Here is a 20,335-nt window from a genome sequence, read left to right as displayed (position 1 = left end):
TATTAGACCATGACCTTTGTTCTTCTGTATTTGCAGGTGAAATGGCTTTTAAAGGAAATGGTTTATAAGTATGCACAATACATCTAATTGGAGCTTCGGGGGTAGTTTTTTCTTTTACTCAAAGGCAAGTTTGTACTTACCTTTGTAAAATGTACCTTCCCAGTACATTTAAGTGCCAGAATTTACCGTTGTGTGCATTTTATGTGCTTTCCATTCTTGTCTTTTTGATCATTTTGGCTGTGTTCATGCATATGGCATGTGTTTTGGCACAATTGTGTATTTTTTATTGGATCTTATTATTTCCAGCTCAGCTCCTACAGTAAGGCTAAAATACACAAGTGTGTTACACTCTTGCCAAGTACAAAAAAATGTGCCATTGAAACCCTTTCAAACTGCAATTTTTGATCTCACTTTCATTAAAGCTTAATACATGCAATTTATTATATCTCGCTGTCAATCAGGGCATTTTTTTTCATTTATCATTTTTACTACTCTCCACCAGATAGCGCTGTTTTCGGTTATATTTGCCAAAAACATGCTTTTTCTACTAGATGGCACTGTCACAAACAAGTCTTGTTTAGTAATACAATTTGGAAATTGAAATGAACGCTATATGAAAAATAGGCAGTAGTAAATAAATCATTGGAACAATTGGGAAATGTAGTCTTTGATACTTAATACTGATATAATACATAGAAACCAGCATGATTAACTACAAACAGGTGTGTCCTGTTTGTCTAGAATGTGGTACATCTGTACAAATGTTTGGAGACAGGCGTGGACACGAGATAAAGTCAATTGAAAGAGTCGGTAAATGTGAACATGAATATTCATTCATAATATAAGAAGCCTTAAATGCAACAATAATAACCGTGTCTTTTTTGTCAAGGGCAGTAATAAAACTGGTTTAGGGGTTTATAAGATGGAAGCAGTTAGTAGAAAAGGTTTCTTAGTAGAAAAAGTTTGTGAGCACTTTGTTGTGCAAACATTTCTTGTCTTTGTACACTTGCTACATACAAAACATCTAATCTTGTGTCACAGTAACTGCCAAACTTTTGTTTATCAGTCAACACAATCACTTTTATCTAAAAAACCCTACTTTCGAGTCGTTAAATGTTTTTCAGTGCATCTAATAACTATCTGAAAACTTTTGCCACAATCCTGCTTATCCCCAAACCTGCCGAAAGATGGCGACAGGGTGACTCCACTGCAAACGGGGGTGGCGACGTGGCGACGTCAATCATTTCCGAAGACGTTCATTGGCTATTGACATCATACTCCCCGCCCCTTACGTCAATGACGTACCTTTTTGACCAATGAGGTGATAGGATTCCGTTTCACAACATGGAGACATGAGACTTGTTACAAAACAGCGTTTTCAGCATGTGGCGCGAACGTTATCCAAGACTTTCAGCTACCGCTGTGTGTGTGTGAGTGGAGAGTTTGTTTTTGTGCGTCGGCTGAACGGAAGAAAGTTCTTTGTTACGAAACTAAAATGTTGACAAGACGAGTGAAACGCAAAGCTGCTGTGACGACGGTACAGAAAATGGTGAGTTAATGTTTTCTCTGTATTAACCCGCCTTGTATTTGTCATTTTGGTAGCAGCTGAATTACATTAACGTTCTCTGTGTTAGCAACTCATTACATTTTGAATAAACGCATTGGTTTGTTATACGGCGAGTTGTTTCAACATCTAAACGCTGTTCTGTAACTAATTGAACGTTTCTGATATTCACAGCTTCAGTAAATTAATGAATGAACATCTTTATTTCGGTTACATCCGGTTACACTACAAAGATAAAGCAGAACAAATGTATTTAGAATTTGTTCTCACTTTGCTAGTTCCCTTCTCTTTCGATATTCACCACAGGATAAATGATCTCTCGTGTTTTTGAATATACCATGTCTAGGAATTTTAACAAGAAAGATCCTATGGAAAACTCATTGGATTCCAGATATTTAACAACGTATAACTCTGATTTCTCTTTTCTGAAGTTAAATTACACAATCCAATTTTGTTTTATAAGTTCTCCAACCTTTGGCATGTAAGGCATTATAAGTGAACAGTACAATATACTAAAGCAGATTTTATTCAATAAATCCTTTGGTTTATGAAGAAAAGAATAGAAGATGTGAGTAACCTTGTCATCAGCGAAACCCGTGCTTAAGTTTAACACCATCATGGTCATTTTTTGTCTAAATACAGTATTAAATGGTTTACCATGGTGTTGCATCTTGCAGGAGAGGACCCCAGTGAATCTGGAGGATGTTGTGCGACGAACATCTCGACAAGCGCTGACACCCAAGCGTCTGCAATACTCTCCTGAAAACATCAGCACAGCTGAAAAACCTAAGAGGAAAAAGGCGAGATGCTCCTCAGAAATGCACAAAACATTTTTTGTTCTGCTTTTCCATTTCTATTTTGACTTTTATGACCAAATCAAGTGATCACTATTCCCCATCTGTTGTGTGACAAATGTTTAAAATGTCAATGCTTTCTGTTTGTGTAACAGAGTGAGCTCAAAGAGCTTTCAGAGTATGAACTGGAGCGACAAGAGAACATCAGAAGAAACCAAGCATTCCTGTCCTCCATCAATTTGTTCCAGGTAAGGTAAAAGGTAAAAGGTTATGAATTACCAGAGATGCAATAACATTATTGAAGGTAAATGTGTCTTGGTATCACGTTAGTGTATTTTGCCCAGCCATTAATTTGTTTTATACGCCTATCCTATGACTCTCTTCTCTGACTGTTATTGAACAGATGTGATAACTGTGAACGGTCTATATCTTTCTCTAAAGGCCTCTGAAGATGTCAAAGAGCTGACACGCCCAAAGGCATCACAGAGGGGTCTCATGAGGTACAGATATTATGGAGCTCTCTGTTCAGTATGACAGTAACTCCTAAATGTCTGCTGTAATGCTTGGTTTCTGTTGAAACAGGTCACAGCCTGCTGCAAAAGAAGTGCTGCCAGTTCGTAAATCCCTTCGTCTCCAAAATATAGAAGCCGATCTTTTGACTCTTCCTCCTGAACCCAGGGACACGCCTGTCAATGAACAGGTACAGCCCCATATAATATACAGTTTGTAAAACACTGCTCCATTGCTGTCTCTGTTACATTGCCTGTTTTTTGTTTGTTCACTTCTGTTCTGATTTGCTTTAAAGTCTGTGTCTCTCAAGAAGTCTTCTGGCCCTCTGCCCATGCATCCAGTCAACATGGAGGAGGGCAGCACACTGCCTTCACAACTTTTTGAGCTTTTCTCTGAGGTAGGTACCTTTTTGGGCGAGTACAGTGACTTACTGTATGTTCTAAATATGCTTTAACTTGCTGTCATGATGTTTTCCATAGCTGTAGAAAGTTATCGATGAACATTATTTTTGTTTTTTCCATTGATTCGAAATGTTCCTCATGACAATGCCAGATAGCTAAATATGAAATTACTTGAAAATATGAATCCTTTAAACAAGGCCTTACATAGGTATTTTGTTGAATAGGTCATTGTTGCTACTTGTGAATAAATTCACCAATTTTAGCCTAACTTTTTTCACAGGGCCCAAGTGAGGAAAGCAAGGTACAGCTTGATCTGAAGAAGTAAGTTTAAAAGTTCTGACTTTTAAGTGTATCACTAATGAACAAATGACTAATTACTGCTATTTTTTCTCAAATGATGCTAATATAGATGTTGACAGATGTGAATTGACTGGTTGTCTGCAGGTATACCTCAGTCCTGAGGAACATGACGCTGACTGAGGACAGAGTGGCCAAAGTGGTGAAGGATCGTATCTTCTCTGCTGCTTTCCACCCCTGCACCAGCAGCCTGTTGATGGCAGCAGGAGACAAGTGGGGCAAAGTTGGCCTCTGGAAGTTGGTAGGTTTTTAGATCTGCTTTGATCCAGAGATGCTGAAAATGGGTGTTAGACCACTAGAGGGCAGGAAGTGAACACTAAATATGCTCATAGTAACAGGCCTCGACATACACACACCTAATCCCTCAGTAAACAACAAACGAGTCACATACAGTGTACAATTCCTGTTTTGAAATTTAAATTTACAACCATTTTGGGTCATCATATGAACTCTACATCTTTTGAATGGTGTGCTTCTTCAGGGCAGTGACTGGGGTGATGATGGAGTGCTGCTCTTTGAGCCTCACACTCGTCCAGTGGGCTCTTTGCTGTTCTCCAAGGCTCATGCCAGCCATCTACTGAGTCTCAGCTATGACGGCTCTCTGCGCTGCATGGATCTACAGAAGGCTGTCTTTGATGACGTGAGACTTTTTGTTCGTTGAATTCATGTTACCAAGTTTGTACTGCAAACGTTTAAAGGTCCAGTGTGTAAAGATTTGTTACGTGTAATGGTGCAGCTACAGATTGCATTACTAAAAAAAAGTCTGTCCGGTAACTGGAGGCTGTAACATTCCAGAAAATATGCTTTTTATCTTAGTTTGCACCACAAGCTTCTGTTTCAAAATGTGGACCATCTGCTCTCACTGGTTTGTGTGTTTGAGCTGCTGCAGAAACGACAGTGCAAGAAGGCAGCCTCCATAAAGCAAGGTCCCTGACTACAGGTTATATAAAAGGGTTACAAAAACTAAATTGTATTTTGTAACAATTTTACACACTTACTTTTAGGTAATAATATTTATTTACGCCAAATAAACCCTCCTTAATGTTCCACACCGGATATTGTAAACTGATAAAAATCAATTCATCACAAAAGTTCATAAAAAGTTTGTTTTCTGTCTGTTTTTTTGTTCAGGTGTATGACACTGAAGACGGCCTGAAAACATTTGACTTCATGTCACATGACTGTTCGACACTAGTTGTTGGTAACTGGTACGGAGAAGTTGCCATCGTTGACCGGCGCACCCCAGGGTAACGTATTATTGGTGATGTTGCTGAATATAAATGTTTTTTGATCTTGTTTCATTGTGTTAAAGAGAATTTGTCTACATTTTGGATAATTTATAGCAACTGTCCTAATAAAATAAACATTTTGTTTTGTCATAAACAGACATGCATGCAAAATTATACAATTAAATAACTTGACACCGATTCATTTGTATGTATATTAACTATCCATGTCTAGCTAACTATATGGATTGATCGTTAGATAGTTAGCTGTGCCTCTTTCTTGCTGGATCAGTCACTCATGCATAAAAAAATACCGTCGTATACCGTGGTATACATTTTTCTAGGTTTCTAAAATCTGTGCATGTGACTGAATTATAAGACCTGGATTGATCACCTCCCCTCTGGCACCATTCATTACGATGAAGCTGCTCACCCAGCACATATGCTGAAAACCTTTTCTGACTTCTGGGATCATTTCTGGGTTATACAGCCCATAGACTTTGCGCAGTAGCACTATTCCCATCATGCCTCTCGGCTTTGTGAACAAGTCATTCAGAAAATACAATTTCTCTGTGCTTTTTATGGCCGCAAGGAAGGTTTTATAAAATGAAACTCTGTATTTAAAATCAAGAATATAAACCTACATAAATGACTATGTCCATGTCTCGAGGTGTCCTGTGAAAGGTTTTACAGGTGTCTCTTACTTTTGTGGTCTATGGGACAATTGCTTTTTTGGATCCAGTTAGTACTCTATCCAGTTCTTATAATACAGGTGTGTCCAAGCATTTTTTGAAGGAGAGCCAGATTTGATAATGTGAAGATTCCCAATGCATTGTTATAATAATTTCATTGTCATTGTCATAATTATCAATGTATGCAATGCATATATCTGTCTGTCAAGACTGGGTTGCTCCTCACCAGCTGAGCTAAAGGGGATGACATGTGACTGGGGTCGATTATTTATTTTTTTTTGTCCTACTCTGTCCCTGGTCATAAATAAGACGCAAAACCGAATCTGCAGGCCAGGGCTGGATTTTGGACATGCCTGTTAAAATACATCTATGGCACGTGATGGTGGAACATTATGGTACACTATATTATTCACCAACGATATTTAAGTTCCCAACCTTCACTTTTGAAAATGTCCAGTTTATTTTGAGTTCATTTCCATGGAAAAGTGTCACTTTTGCAAATTTCTGGAACTTTGCAGCTCTAGTTACAGTATGACCGTATTCACTAACTCAAAGTAAAACTATAATAATGATTCAATATTGGTGATTTATTTCTCTGCAGAAACTCCCATGAGTCTGTCCACTCACTGGACCCGAAGGTTGTGCGCTGTGTCAGCGTCCACCCTGTGCAGAAACAGTACTTTGCTGTGGCAGAAAGCAGGTATGGTTAATTATTGTCTAATTCAAATATTTTCCACTTAAATCTGTCAGGTGATGATCTTATTGTTTTGTAATCTTGTTTTAAGGGTAGTAAGTATCTATGACAGCAGATGCCTGAAGAAAACGAACAGCAAGGCGGTCTCCCAGCTGCACGGCCACTCTTTAAGCATATCCAGCGCGTATTTCTCCCCACACACGGGGAACAGAATTCTCACTTCCTGCATGGACAATTGCATCAGGTGCGGCTTGATATACACTTTAAAAAATGTGTTGTATTTGCTTCAGTTAGTTAAATCCCAACTCACTGTCTAAATGCCCCTTTCTACAGAATATATGACACATCTGCACTGACAACAGAATCTCCCTTGTTGAAGAGCATCAGGTACATCCTTTTAGTTGATTCACTAACTTTGTCTTGGATTGTGTTCTTTTTCCTCCTCTGTGCTATGAGAACTATGTAGCCTGACTTTGTTGACGATCTTTTGTCCTTATTTCAGACATGACATGAAAACAGGCCGCTGGCCGAGTAAACTGTCAGCAGTGTGGGACCCCAAACAGGAAGACTGCTTTGTAGTGGGAAGCATGTCGAGGCCCCGGAGAGTGGAGGTGTTCCACGAAAGTGGCCAGCCTTTGCACTCTTTCATGGATTGTGAGAACCTTACCACAGTTCTGTCCATCACTGCTTTTCACCCCACAAGGAATGCCTTATTGGGGGGGAATGCATCCGGGCGGCTGCATGTCCTCTCTGACTAGGTCCAAAACAGGACAGACTATCACCTCAGGTTGCCTTTAGAGAGGTAGAGGAAGAGAGGAAATACAAAGTCTCACTGCTGGTTTGTGACAGTATTGTTTGTTTCTTCCCCTGTTGAGCTTTTATACAGCATTGTCTCCATCCGTCTCCATATTCAAATCTACTAGGTGGTGTAAAATGGTCAGACAATCTCATACTAGTAACATACTACTCTGACAATAACACATGACATATAACAATATATAACAATAACAATATAGTTCTCATCTATTTACAATGAAACACTCATCTGTGCGATCATTGGGCTGCTTATTAGCCTGTTCTTGTTTAAGATGCAGTTAAACGCATCATTGGACTTTGATAGAAGACAGCACTGTAGTTAAGTCTTTGCTAACCGTCCAGACACGGTCACGTTTCCTGGTGACTGTTAATGATCAGAGTTCTGTCTGATATTCTGGACTCCAGCATGATGTTGTGTTGTGAAGCCAGTCCTCTGCAGATTTGTTTTTCACACTTTTTTGTTTCCCTCTGCCCTCATTTTACCCTCTGCCTCAACAAGCTGTCATGAGGATGCAGATACGTCCCTTATGATGGAGAGGAAAGATCAGTAGCCGTTATGCTCAGTTATGGTCCAGTTAGATAACTTAATACCCCAAATGTCTGTATCTAGTCAATTCTTAAAATGTGTTCACTCTACATTGTCGTTTATGTACATTTGTCATTATTTGTAAATTTCATTATTGTTTTTTATGTTACCTTTTGAAACAAATACAATAAATATCAATTGTTTATTCTAGAAACATTTGGGTGTCATTTTTACTATCCATAATATTAGTTGTTCCATAAGAGGGCAGCATTGTAACACTGTGTGTGTGTGTGTGTGTGTGTGTGAATTCAGGAGCAAGGACACTGGAAAAAACTGGCATTGACAGTATCTTCAGTGACATCAACATTGAACTTGTAGCCGCAGTTACTGCTGGTTGTCAAGAATAGATTATATTTATTCATAAATAGTGTACAGCAGTATTCAGTTAGTGGTTGGAAATAAGCAGCCTTGTTGGAGGTAATAAATGCAGAGCACATGCTTACAGAGACAATTCCATGTGTGGGGCTATGGTACAGGAAACAATCTTACAGTAAGACAAAATCTGAGACTTAACTCCAGTCAACATTAATCATATAAATGTAAGATGGAGCTGTCTTCCTGCTCTATCGTGGTGTGGCTTAGGTGATCTGAAACAGATTTGAGCTGCACAAAAAAAAAAACCAACACAACTGCATTGCACAAAGAGAGCGAGTCGAGTAGTTCAGTATGCTACCTATGCTGTTTTTGAATTGGCTAGAAATAGAAACTGCTCCAACGTCACGGAGGCCACACCTTTTTTCTGAGTCAAATGTAAAAGCTTCCGCTGTCACTTTATACGAAATCTTTTCGTCTGATGCATTTCCGTGGGGTGAGTGAAAAGAAAGCAGTTTCGAAGGAGGCAACAACTAAACAGGACTTGCATATAAACCTCCCCTTTCATGAACAATAGATACTCTGAAGTAATATCTGTACCACAGAGTGTTGTGTGCTGCTGGCTGACGGAGAGCACTGGGCACCATTCTGTTCTCACATGCATCTACTGTCTGTTTTACCCTCTGAGTGATTTCAAAAGACATTTTCCATGTTGAGTAGACAGATGAACATTGATTGGTTAGCTGTTCATTGTTAATAGTGTCCATTACATTGTTTATAATATTTATTGCTCAAATTATGCTGCATTTTCTTGACACACATGAACATAAAATGAGAAAATCAATCCGGTACAAAGCAAAAATATCTACTGGTTCAATTTACCTCCACATCCAAAACCACCAAGTACAGAAACTACAGAATATAAATATATCTGATATTTCTGTTTCTCTGTCTAACACTGCACCAAAGAGAAAAAAAGAACAAAAAAAAAACCTGTGGTAATTTGAAGAACTGCCCATATTGCTTTACCTTTTCCTCAATCATTTTGTGATTAAAGTCGTCAACGGTCAGAATTATCACTTGCACACAGCATATACCTGCAGTACATATTGTTTAGGTTTGTCTGTGGTGTTAAGTATGCTGTTGTTCACTCTGGGCTGCAGATTTACATGTGAAGTAACACAACAACACAGGAGAAGGACAGCAGGACTACCAGAGTTTTCCATCTGATGCTAACTGACGGACAACAGCGGTTTCTTTGGTCGGCTGAAGTTGGACGTAAACATGAATTATCTTAGGGTCTCTCAGAAGCAGGTGTGGGTCTGATAACCATGTATCCACTATAAAAATGACTTTTCAAGTCCACTGAAAGTTGCCGTGAGGAAATCTCCATGTGTACAAAATGATCTACATACGTCTGTACTTAGACGTATGTAGAAATATAAACAGCAGCGCTAAACACAAAGTGGAACATGGGTCTTAATTTTAGAAAAGAAAATAATACGCCGGACCACATTAGCTGTCTTATAACTAAAATATAACTAATATTTGCTCTACGTTCTACAAAGACCAACATTTCCATCATGTAAAGGACTTCATATTAACAGTTTTGCACACAAATAAGCTCCTTTCTACAGAGTCATAGAGCAAACCAACACATCACTATCACTACAGCTCTAACATAGTCCCATCAGCTGATAGTAGTTACTGTATTAGCATTATTTGGCTGTTATTTAATGAAACCAGTGACCCTACCACCTCCACTACTGTCATACTAACAAAAGATTGAGTTATAATCAGCGGTCAATGAAAGGTTTTGGTGTTCTGGCCAAGATGGTGATGGCGCACGACTAACAATAAACTAAGTCACTTTTATTACAAAGAATGATTCAAGGCTTGTAACAAGGCAGCATTAACATCACTCCCAGATTAAATAGCTACTACAACTTACTTTAACACCTTCATATGTGGTTGTTTAACACACCTGAAGAATTCAGAAAGGTCTAGTTGCTTTAAAGGTACATTATGCAATAGTCTGCGTCCATATAGTATAGTTCCGATGTCTTCAGCAGAGAGGCGTGTCACACTCCTTCTCGGTGTGTTGTCACTGGAGCCCCTGTTGTGAAAATACTAGCTCAAATATTGCATATTGGACCTTTAAAGTGTGCTAATGGCTCTACACACATTGGCAGTGCAACAAAATATAAGATTTGTAAATATTGTTCTTACATTGATTTACATTCAGAAACTGCTGCTCAGATTTTCTTTAAACCCACCCGTTCACACACACACACACACACACACACACACATTCTTGTCTTTCCCCAGCTGTGAGGACACTCAATGGCAAAATGCATTCTCCAACCCTTGCCCTAACTTACACCATCACAGCCACCACCCTAACGTTAAACTCACTTTTAGCCCTACGAACCACGACTCAACACTCAAACAGCCCTTTGAAGTTACGAGGAGCCGCCAAAAATGATGCTGAACCAAAACTGGCTATCACAACAACAGTACACACAGACACACACCAGCCCAGGTACTGTTCTGACTCCAAACAGCAGTTATTCGTCTCACAACAGACCCCAACAATGATAAATGTTGTTGTTAGTGAGACTGCTAATTTCATCTTACAATCGCTGGTCAACAAAAAAAAAACACACCCCAAGACAGCAAGACAATCTGTGTAACAATGATGTAACAGCATAAATTAGTCAAAAAGTAAAGGCAACTGTTTTTGGTGGTTGGATGAGTGTAGTCTGTCAGACATGTTTGACCCCGTAGCAGTGATTTTTGTGCACAAATAATAATCAAAATACTTTGCAAAGAAAATATGATTTCTTCCCTTGCTGAAATGGTCAAAACTTGTCAGGAGTCAGTCCGTGGCTCTGTGGCAGGAGCTCCTTCCTTTGAGACGCTTAGTCCACATTAGGAACCATATTTTTTTTCTTTTCCCTCCTCTTGCCCTCTCTCCTGACCTGTCTGTCCGTTGAACATGTCTCATCTCCATCTGTGGAGGGTTATGCTGTGTTGTTCAGTCTGTGCACCATTCAGCTCACCTCACTTACTGATAAGAAAACCTCCCATCCATCGTAACTTACAGGCGAACCAGCGCCGCAGGGGGCAGAAGTATTCAAAGTGGAACTGCTGGAATTCCGGTGTCTTGCGGATGTCCCTCAGAAAGGCTATGTCCAAGTCTGATTCTGTCAGCATGATGAGGAGCAGCAGCAGGGCGAACAACAGTCCGATGGTAACCAGGAACAGACGTAACACACTCAGGATGAATTTGTTCAGCTCCTCTGCATCGCTCTGTGGTGACTGTCTGCTCCTAACCATGCGCAGCGCTCTCCTGCCAAGCCTGAACTCTGCTGCCTTCCCTTCCTTTGATGTCCCCGCCCCGGAATCCTGCTCCTCATCAACGCTGCAAGTCGACCCATTGTGGTGGCGGTCCAAAGGCATTTCCATGCCGCGTTCAGCCACAGGTGTAGGCAGCACACTGTCTGAGGGGCTGTAGGCTTCATCGGAGATGACGGCTGATGTACTTGCCTCGCTGCCGTCCATCATCTGGCCCCGGGAAGGCATGAAGTCGCCATGGGAGACGGAGCGTACAGGCGTAGAGTGGGCACTGTCTCGAAGAGACTCCAGACCTGAAAACAAACCACAGAAAGGTCAGAAATTAGACAATTGTAATTGACAGGTATTATCTCCTGATTGACTCTCTCTTTCATTTCCTCCTTCGTTGGTTTTTGCATTGGCTTCATGTCAGTAAGTCAGTTCACCATCATTTGCATAGTCAGTGGAGCAGCCCACACAGTCCACTGTCCCATGTTAAACTTTGCAAATGCAGTTAACACAATGTCAAACATATGGCGTAATAATGTCGTCCATGCTGTTGGGTCTAATCTAACTGAGTTAACACAGATAACAGATAAATTGTAAAGTGGAACTGAAAGGAAACTATTGTTACTATTAAGGTTGTAAATATGCAGGCTGACAGTGTAAGACTTCTGACAAGTTGGTTATGTTTTCAGCAGCATTTGTCTGTCTGTGAGCAGCATACCGCAAAAAGTAAAGGACCAGCTTTGCTGAAATTATCTAGGGATGTATGTTAATTGGACACTCTAAACTGACCCCAGCCACGGGGCGCCTCATCCAATGTACCTAGTTTCCTAGTAAAAATCAAATCAAATATGCAGATCATCCGCTGAGGCGACCCCTAGAGAGACAGGGAAGCCGAAAATGAAAAAAAGGGCTAGGGATGTATTTAATGATCTGGATTTGAATTGTCAAAACTGCATTGACACTGGAAAACTGAGCCTTGGGGAGTGTTTTTATTTTTTATTATACCACTTTATTCTCCATATGAGGGAGGCGTTGGGTTGGTGCCGATCACAGCTGACATAAGGCAGAAGGCAGGTTACACCCTGGACTGGTCACCATTCCACTGCAGGGCAAACACACAAGGATGAACAACCACTCACGTTCCCATTCACAGTTCTCTTCAATTCAGAGGGACCATTTTATCTCTGCATGTTTGTGAACTGTGGGAGGAAACTGGAGAAAATCCTTGTCGAAAATTCTATCTTGTTCTCAACTTGCCCTTTAGTTCCTAAATTTCACTCTACATACATGATTTTTGACCACAAATGTGTCTAGTTTCATACAGTGTCACTACCAAAAAAGTACCACCCAGCTTCTCCCACTCTTGGGCAAAAACACACAAGTCCCCAATTTTAAAACCTCTTCTTCAATTTTAAAATGTCTTCTGGTCAAGGCGTGTTAACAATTTCATCAAAACAAAACTATGTGCATCAGTGGTTCTTTCTGTGTATTTTTAATGGGCCTGCTCTGTATCTTAAGAGGTGCCATTGTTATTGCAACCACTAACTGCAGGTGCGTCACACACACAGCTGAGTCAGATGGGCAGATTAGACTGCACACAGGTAAACACACACACAAGGAAAAGGCACCAATCCCACTGCAATTTGTTTAGAAATGCCTATTTTACTATTATAATTGTCAGATGTTTGTATTATTGCTAGAACACATTAACTATGGCACTTGTTCTAATTGATTGAATTAGACATTAAGCTCAGAATTAACAGCCACAGTATATTCTGTTTCCTTTTGTGTTTTTGGAAGCAAATATGAAAAGGTTTTGTCGCCTGATTTAGAGAAATGGATCCAGTTGTCCAATTGTGTAAGATAAAAGACTTAAAGGTGTCACCTCTGACACTACAGTAAACATGAGACCCAAGGACAATAACAGGATAATCCCCTATCCCCACTAGTCCTGCTAAATGTCCCCATTGTGGGACTAGTAAAGGATCATCTTATCTTACCATCACTACTGCCTGGTGGGCTGCATCCTTGGAGTTTGGGTGGGACAGCGAGCCTGGAAAGGCTTCTGGAGCTCTTTCCAGCTCCAGAACCAGAGCTAGAAGTGGAAGAACCACCAGGTAGAGCGGGCAAGATAGGTAGGACCCCTAGGGCCTTTCCCAAGAGCCTGGGTCCCAGAGACAACACGCGCACCGTCACATCACGATAGCAGTGGTTGATCATGCGCAAGTGAACATTCACCTTGGTCTTGATCCGGATCAGACACTTCACCATGGTTCAAGGCGAGCAAAGAACACCTGTCTATCTGTAACTGTGTTCCAACACACTGCTCTCTCTTTTTCTGTTATCCTTTTGAAATGTTCCACTTTTTCCTCCCTGTACCTCTTTGTCTCTAACTACAGTGGCTCGGCTCAACAGCAAGCTTCCACATGGCTGGCAGGCAGGTCAGCAGAGAGACAGAAAGAAAGATGGACTGGGGGTAAAAGACAAGGCACAGGAATGTGGTCTACTTGTGCACAGTCCACCTCGCACCCCCCCCCTGCTGTCAGCTGTGACACTCATGGCATGGCCACTGATGGCAGGAGCTATTTACAGCCAGAGATATTATTACCAGTGGAAACAACACAGACAGAGCAACAGGACAAAACACAAGGGATTTGTTTCCCTGTTGCAACAATGTAACAGACTGCTCTTTATGTCAGTGGGGGTTAGTGTGGCAAAAGACCTTTTTACAGTGAACTTACTAGCAGTTTATTTCATTGTACTCTTGCTGGTTGAATAACCGCAACTTACTCACAGTGGCAGCAATAGTAGAAGGTTAATAGCCTGTTGTAAGACAGAAGGCACAGTAAGTGCCCTTTATAAACTGACAGGACGGCTTTCTCACATGAAAATAATGCCGGAGTTCACTGGCTGACGGAGTATTTTCGTGTTTCAGAAAGTGGACAAAAGAGCGCATCAGCCTATGAACATATCACACAATTAGTTTGTTTACAGGGACCAAAAAATTGAGAGATAAACATTTTGGGTGTGTTTTGTCATGTGTTTGACCACTGTTGAGTCAAATAATGAAAGGTAAGTGTACTCCAGGATGGTATTTATTCAGAACATGCTCCAAGCTACATTCCGGGGTACTACTCATGCATAAGCAGCAGGTAACTAGCATCACGCATGTGGATGAGAAGATCCCGCAAAAGTAACCTAACTATGGCCATACAGTGCAGCAGCACATCTGTCTACAACCACCACATTCTGATCAGGTCTTCCTTGAGTCCAGTATTCACTTTCTCCATACACGATTGCAACATAGACCTTTTATAAAAAGAGGGCTATGGTTCATTCACCAACTACTTCTGGAGCTTCACGTGGGTGATGGATGTTCAGAGTTTATTTCAGATTTAAAAAAGACCAGTTTCACCCCTCTCCTTTGTCCCAGGTATCAAAAATAGCACAGATTTTTTTCAGACACAAACGTTTTAGTACTTCTCCCACTTTGTGTGTGTGTGCGAGCGTGTGAGATTTACCTTCCATGATGGAGATGTGTACAGCTCTACGTCGGGTCCTGGGCACACTGGTCAAACGAGGGCCATGGGTGATGGATGGACAACTCCTACTTGGTACCATACCAGCCCTGAACAAGCATATTTCAGAATCTCATGCATATGGACCACAATGTGAACATGACTAAGTAAGAATACACAAAATCCCATCATTCATAACAAATATGTAGTTTAAAATGTTACCTGTGGATTTCCGGGGGGTCTCTCTTAATTTTGGCACTTTGTTCCATTACTTCCTTTGCAACTTTTCCACTGAGAAAATGGAAAAAGTTCAGTCAGTTCATCTGCGGTTTATCCATTTACCGGGCAAATAACTATATTTGGTAACTTCCACAGACATCCGGAACTGCATCACCATGCGTTACCATTCGTTACTGTGCAATACTGTGAAATCTTAGAAACGCATAGATTTCCGGCAGCAACCTGGTCCGTCAGGAGCCATCCCTGGAGGCGGGGGGAGGCGTACTGTCATGCACCATCAGTTGTGTTAGTTAGTTTTAGTTCAGTGTCACTACCTGTTTTATTTTGGTAAGGGGTTTTCTCTACTTCCTGTGAGCACCTTGTCTGCCTTGTTCTGTGTCTCGCCTGATTCCCTGATTGTTTTCACCTGGTGATCCTTACCCTCACTCCCTATATATACCATTCCCTGTTGCCAGAGTGTCTTACGTGTATTGTCAGCCTCCGTGCCACTTCAGGTTTTTAATCAAGAAAAATATCTTTTTGTTGTGTTAGTCTAGCTTATGTTTTTGTTTGTTTCTCAGTTTTTTAAGTTTTAGCTTAGCGTTTAGCTTTTTCTGAGCTGTTCCAGCTCCACTTTTGTTTTTGGTTAAAGGATGCAATAAAGCTCTTTTAAACCCTACTCCTGTTTCTGGCCTTGCGCATTTGGGTCCAAGCCTTGTGAGAGTTCCTAACAGAACACTCTGGCCAAACTATGGACCCAGCCGAGACTGGAGCAGTGAAGGCTGCCCTTGGAGCTCAAGGAATGAGGCTACGGGAATTCGAGGAGCAGTTTTCAGCCTTGAACAAGACAGTGCAGCGGCTCTAGGACGGCATCGCCTCCAGGAGGAGAGAGGTTTCTATTGTGGACAGTCAGGACATCACAGGGCTTCGTGTCTGGTAGGCAAACCACTCACCAAGTCTCGACAAACACTTGTTAACGTTCATAGCCTGCCGAGTTACCCTCCACCTGTCTTTTCATGCATTCATATCACCTTTTCACTCATTTGAAGTTGGTTACCCTTGGTTAATAAAACACAACCCCAAGTTGAATTGGCAAACCCAGGGAGGTAGAATCATGGGGAGGGGAATGCTCAAAATTCTGTGAAAAATATCCCTTGCAGTGTCCATGTTTTCCACACTGAATAAGACTTCATCTCACAGCTGGTGCAGGATTTTTCTTCGTGGCCAAGAAAAATGTGTCCCTTCGGCCATGCATAGACTATAGTCCACTCAATTCGATTACTATCAAAAACCGTTATCCTCTCCCCCTCATGTCATCTGCCTTTGAACAACTCCAGGAAGCCCGTGTATTCACTAAGCTAGACCTCAGAAATGCTTACCATTTAGCTAGGATCAGGGAAGGGGATGAGTGGAAAACTGGCTTCAATACCCCCATTGGACACTATGAGTACTTGGTGATGCCTTTTGGTTTGTCTAATGCTCCAGGCGTTTTCCAATCCATGGTCAATGACATGCGGCATGATTTTCTGAACCGGTTTGTTTTTGTCTACCTGGATGACATTTAGATTTTTTCCCGGGACATTAAGACCCACATCACCCACGTTCGCCAGGTCCTCCAGCAATTATTAGCCCACCAGCTGTACGTCAAGGCAGAGAAATGTGACTTCCACACCACCACAGTCACATTCCTCAGATTCATCATCACCACGGGGAAGATGGAAATGGACCCGACGAAGGTCAGTGCAGTGAGGGACTGGCCTACACCTACCAACCGGAAAAAGGTCCACCAGTTTCTGCGATTTGCCAACTTCTATAGCAAATTCATCAGGAACTTTAGCTCAGTCGCCGCTCCTTTACATGCACTGACCTCACCTAGTTCTCAGTTTGTGTGGAACCCACAGGCAGAGAAGGCATTCCAACGCCTCAAGACGTCATTCTCCTCATACTGGTCCTCATCATCCCGGACCTGCAATGCCAATTCGTGGTAGAGGTGGACGCATCTAATGAGGGGGAAGGGGTGGTCCTATCTCAGAGGGCGGCTCAGGACAACAGACTGTGCCTTCCTGTTCAGGAACCTCACCTCAGCAGAGCGGAATTACGACGTGGGAAACAAGGAGCTCCTGGCAGTGAAGGTGGCTCTGGAAGAGTGGAGACATTGGCTAGAGGATGCTCAGCTTCCTTTTTTGGTCTGGACCGACCACAAGAATCTGGAATATATACGTAAAGCTAAAAGACTCAATTCACGGCAAGCCCGGTGGGCCTTGTTTTTCAACCGCTTTAACTTTGTTCTCTCTTACAGACCTGGGTCCAAGAATGGGAAGCCTGATGCCCTCTCTCGCCTCCATGACTCAGAGCTTATGGCCAAGGATCCTGAACCAATCCTCCCACTGAACCGTGTGGTTGGAGCGGTGACTTGGCCCATAGAAAACCAGGTAAAAAGTGAACTTGGTGTGAACCCGGCAACTAGTGGCTGTAATAGGCTGTATGTCTCTGAAACCATGCGGTCTCAGGTCATTCATTGGGCTCACATCTCACTACTTACCTGTCATCCGGGGGCCAGACGGACCAACTTCCGGCAAAGGTTCTGTTGGCCAGGCCTGGACCAGGACGTGAAAGAATATCAACCTCCTCCCAGAAAAGGAGGTGGTGGTGCCGTCTGCACATGCTTTGGTGAGGAGATGCCGTCAGGTGTGGGCATCTGCTTGCTGAATTCTCCTGAGGAGTACAGGCCAGGGCAGAGGGTGTGGCTATCAACTAGGGACCTCCCCCTCCATGTTGAATCCAAGAAGCTCGCTCCATGGTTTGTTGGTCCCTTTCCTGTGTCAAAAGTCATTAATCCTGTGTCTGTTCGTCTCTGTCTGCCCAAATCTCTCCGATTGCACCCAACATTCCACCTCAGTAGACTCAAGCTGGTCACCGAGAGTCCTCTGGTTCCCCCATCCAGACCCCCTCCACCCGCCAGGATGATTTATGGCGGCCCAGTTTACGCAGTGAAAAAGCTTCTGGCAGTCAGGAAAAGAGGACGACGGGGTCATCAATTCCTGGTGGACTGGGAAGGGTACAGTCCAGAAGAGCACTCATGGGTTCGAACATCGAAACTGGCAGCAACCTGGTGCGTCAGGAGCTGTTCCTGGGGGGGGGGTGCAGTACTGTCATGCACCGTCAGTTGTGTTAGTTAGTTTTGGTTCAGTGTCACTTCCTGTTTTATTTTGGTAAGGGGTTTTCTCTACGCCTGATTCCCTGATTGTTTTCACCTGGTGCTCCTTACCCCCACTCCCTATATATACTCCCTTCTCCCATTTCCTGTTGCCAGAGTGTCTTACGTGTATTGTCAGTGCCCGTGCCACTTCAGGTTTTGAATCAAGAAAGAGATCTTTTTGTTGTAATAGTCTAGTTTATGTTTTTGTTTGTTTCTCAGTTTTTTAAGGTCAAGCTTAGCGTTTAGCTTTTTCTGAGCTGTTCCAGCTCCACTTTTGTTTTTGATTAAAGGAAACAATGAAGCTCTTTTAAACCCTTCTCCTGTTTCTGGCCTCAAACATTTGGGTCCAAGCCTTACGAGAGTTCCTAACACCTTGATTTCCTACATGAAAATAAAACATTTCGGAGGAAAACAGTCTTGTTATATCCTCCAATAACACTCTCGGGTTGAATTTTTTCTTTTCCAAGTATGAGTGTCCTGTAAAGGGTAATGCAAAACAAGAAGTGCAACACCAAGTACACATGTGCAATAATTTTTTTTTTACCAAGATTGTGGAAAACCCCCCACATGATTCAAGTGGATGAATATGAACAGTAATATTCCTGATTTGGCCAATGTATTATGACTACAAAACACATTTAATACCTGTATCTGAAACGACTACCCTTGAAGAAAAGATTACTACTGGACACTGTGCGGACTTGACTTGACTTCTCCAACCTGTGGGAGAATGTGGAGAAATTTCACAAACCTATTAATCAACGGAAACAAACTTAAAAATCATTTTTAAAGTAAATGTGCTCAGGTGGTCTGACTCACTTGAAGAAGGCTTGATTCTCGACTCCACACTTCCACAAATGCTTACAGGCCTCGGGTGTAGGTGCAAAGTAAGTCAGGATGATCTTCCTATCCTACAGTCAACATGTTACATAACATTAAGAACACTTTACTGCTACTAATGGACGACAATTTTTATATTTTCTTCAAGCTTATAATTCATTCATAGCGACTGCTGCTGATTATTTTCAATGTATTTATATACAGTATATATTGACCATCACTTAAACTGTGTCTTTACTTTGTCCTTTTTCTTACTATTAATGACAATTTCCTGTTGTTCCTCCTGTTTTTTTGGTAATTTACATTCTCTCTTGTTTCACATTACTTCACTTCCTGTGTTTTCCCACCACCTTGATTACATGCTCACCCTCCATTAGTTTCAGCTGTGTTTAATTTACTCGCCTCGTTATATAGCCACAGCTCACCTGTGAGTTTCTCCCAGTTAATCTTGTCTCCAGTCAGTCTGCGTACCAGCATTCACGCTCTGATTCTTTCGTAGTGTTTAATCTGTTTATTTCTTTGGACCTCGTCTTCATCCTTTGAGATTTTGATACCTTTGCTAAGTTATTGACTGCCTGTGTACAGACTGTTTTTGGACGTCTTAAGCTGATCTTGCTGTGTTTGGTGTCCTGCATTTCAGTCCTGTTACAATTTCCCAGTTACATCTGTGTTAAGGATAGATTATTTTAGCTCCCCAGTGACAGTGTCTCCATGCATAAAACAAGGCCACACTCATTTAACTTGCTGAAATCCACAGGCCAAAAAGGGCAGTGTTTCAATAATTAATTTGCATACCTCCTTCTGATTTGCATATATATGGAATGTCTTTGCTTCAAACTTGAGTTTGGTAACCTCATCCCTGAGACAAAGAGACAGAACAGAGGCCAAATAGAGAAAGAGTGATAAGAGATGTAAACACATTGAAACAAAAATGACATGAAGTAAAGTTCAACAGAATTAAAGAAAAAAAGGTGAAGGCAGAGCAGAGGAGGGAAAGGCAGGGAAAAGAAGGCAGAGACAGAAAATGAACAAAGGTGCTAAAATATTAATTTAGCTGGAGGCCCATTAATAAGCCCAGAGACCATTCATTTCTGTGAAGAAAAGTCTAGAAGCATTGATTTAAGAACATACAAGACCTATAAATTACAAGAAAACAAAACGTCTGTGAATCTGAGCTTCACAGTCGGTCAAGTCAGCCTTACATTTCACAAACTTTAGATAAATGAAACATTTGACTGCACACAGTCATCCATCATGACATG

The 20,335-nt window shown here is 41.7% G+C and overlaps 2 protein-coding genes across 2 annotated transcripts in view; one reads left to right on the top strand and one right to left on the bottom strand.

Annotated features, from left to right (window-relative positions):
* The first annotated feature begins 1,344 nt into the window (after positions 1-1,344).
* wdr76 (WD repeat domain 76) lies at positions 1,345-7,758 on the top strand. The gene is made up of 14 exons (XM_044030667.1): positions 1,345-1,549; positions 2,242-2,364; positions 2,514-2,606; positions 2,800-2,858; positions 2,941-3,058; positions 3,164-3,265; positions 3,550-3,590; positions 3,714-3,867; positions 4,108-4,266; positions 4,758-4,873; positions 6,146-6,244; positions 6,330-6,482; positions 6,572-6,625; positions 6,741-7,758. The coding sequence occupies exons 1-14, from the start codon at positions 1,496-1,498 to the stop codon at positions 6,994-6,996; spliced, it is 1,581 nt and encodes a 526-aa protein (XP_043886602.1). The 5' UTR covers positions 1,345-1,495; the 3' UTR covers positions 6,997-7,758.
* A 977-nt stretch (positions 7,759-8,735) lies between these two features.
* LOC122772523 (FERM domain-containing protein 5-like) overlaps positions 8,736-20,335 on the bottom strand; it is a 53,994-nt gene continuing 42,394 nt past the window's right edge. Inside the window, exons 9-14 of the mRNA XM_044030666.1 lie at positions 19,869-19,932; positions 19,053-19,144; positions 18,879-18,953; positions 15,038-15,106; positions 14,819-14,925; positions 8,736-11,602 (exon numbers count right to left, since the gene is read on the bottom strand). Of these exons, the coding sequence (XP_043886601.1) occupies positions 11,016-11,602; positions 14,819-14,925; positions 15,038-15,106; positions 18,879-18,953; positions 19,053-19,144; positions 19,869-19,932 (994 nt within the window). The 3' untranslated portion in view covers positions 8,736-11,015. The remainder of the gene's footprint in view (positions 11,603-14,818; positions 14,926-15,037; positions 15,107-18,878; positions 18,954-19,052; positions 19,145-19,868; positions 19,933-20,335) is intronic.

Source organism: Solea senegalensis, linkage group LG7 (assembly GCF_019176455.1).
Source record: "Solea senegalensis isolate Sse05_10M linkage group LG7, IFAPA_SoseM_1, whole genome shotgun sequence".
NCBI lineage: Eukaryota > Metazoa > Chordata > Actinopteri > Pleuronectiformes > Soleidae > Solea > Solea senegalensis.
Note: the sequence above shows the minus strand (reverse complement) of the source record. Positions and strands in the feature narration are given on the sequence as shown.

What these genes read in the sequence shown, in the direction of transcription:
- wdr76 (XM_044030667.1), top strand. Translation starts at nt 1,496, where the DNA reads ATGTTGACAAGACGAGTGAAACGCAAAGCTGCTGTGACGACGGTACAG. An exon ending in GTACAGCTTGATCTGAAGAA is followed by an intron (nt 3,591 to 3,713) that starts GTAAGTTTAAAA and finishes GGTTGTCTGCAG; the next exon opens with GTATACCTCAGTCCTGAGGA. An exon ending in AAGTTGGCCTCTGGAAGTTG is followed by an intron (nt 3,868 to 4,107) that starts GTAGGTTTTTAG and finishes GTGCTTCTTCAG; the next exon opens with GGCAGTGACTGGGGTGATGA.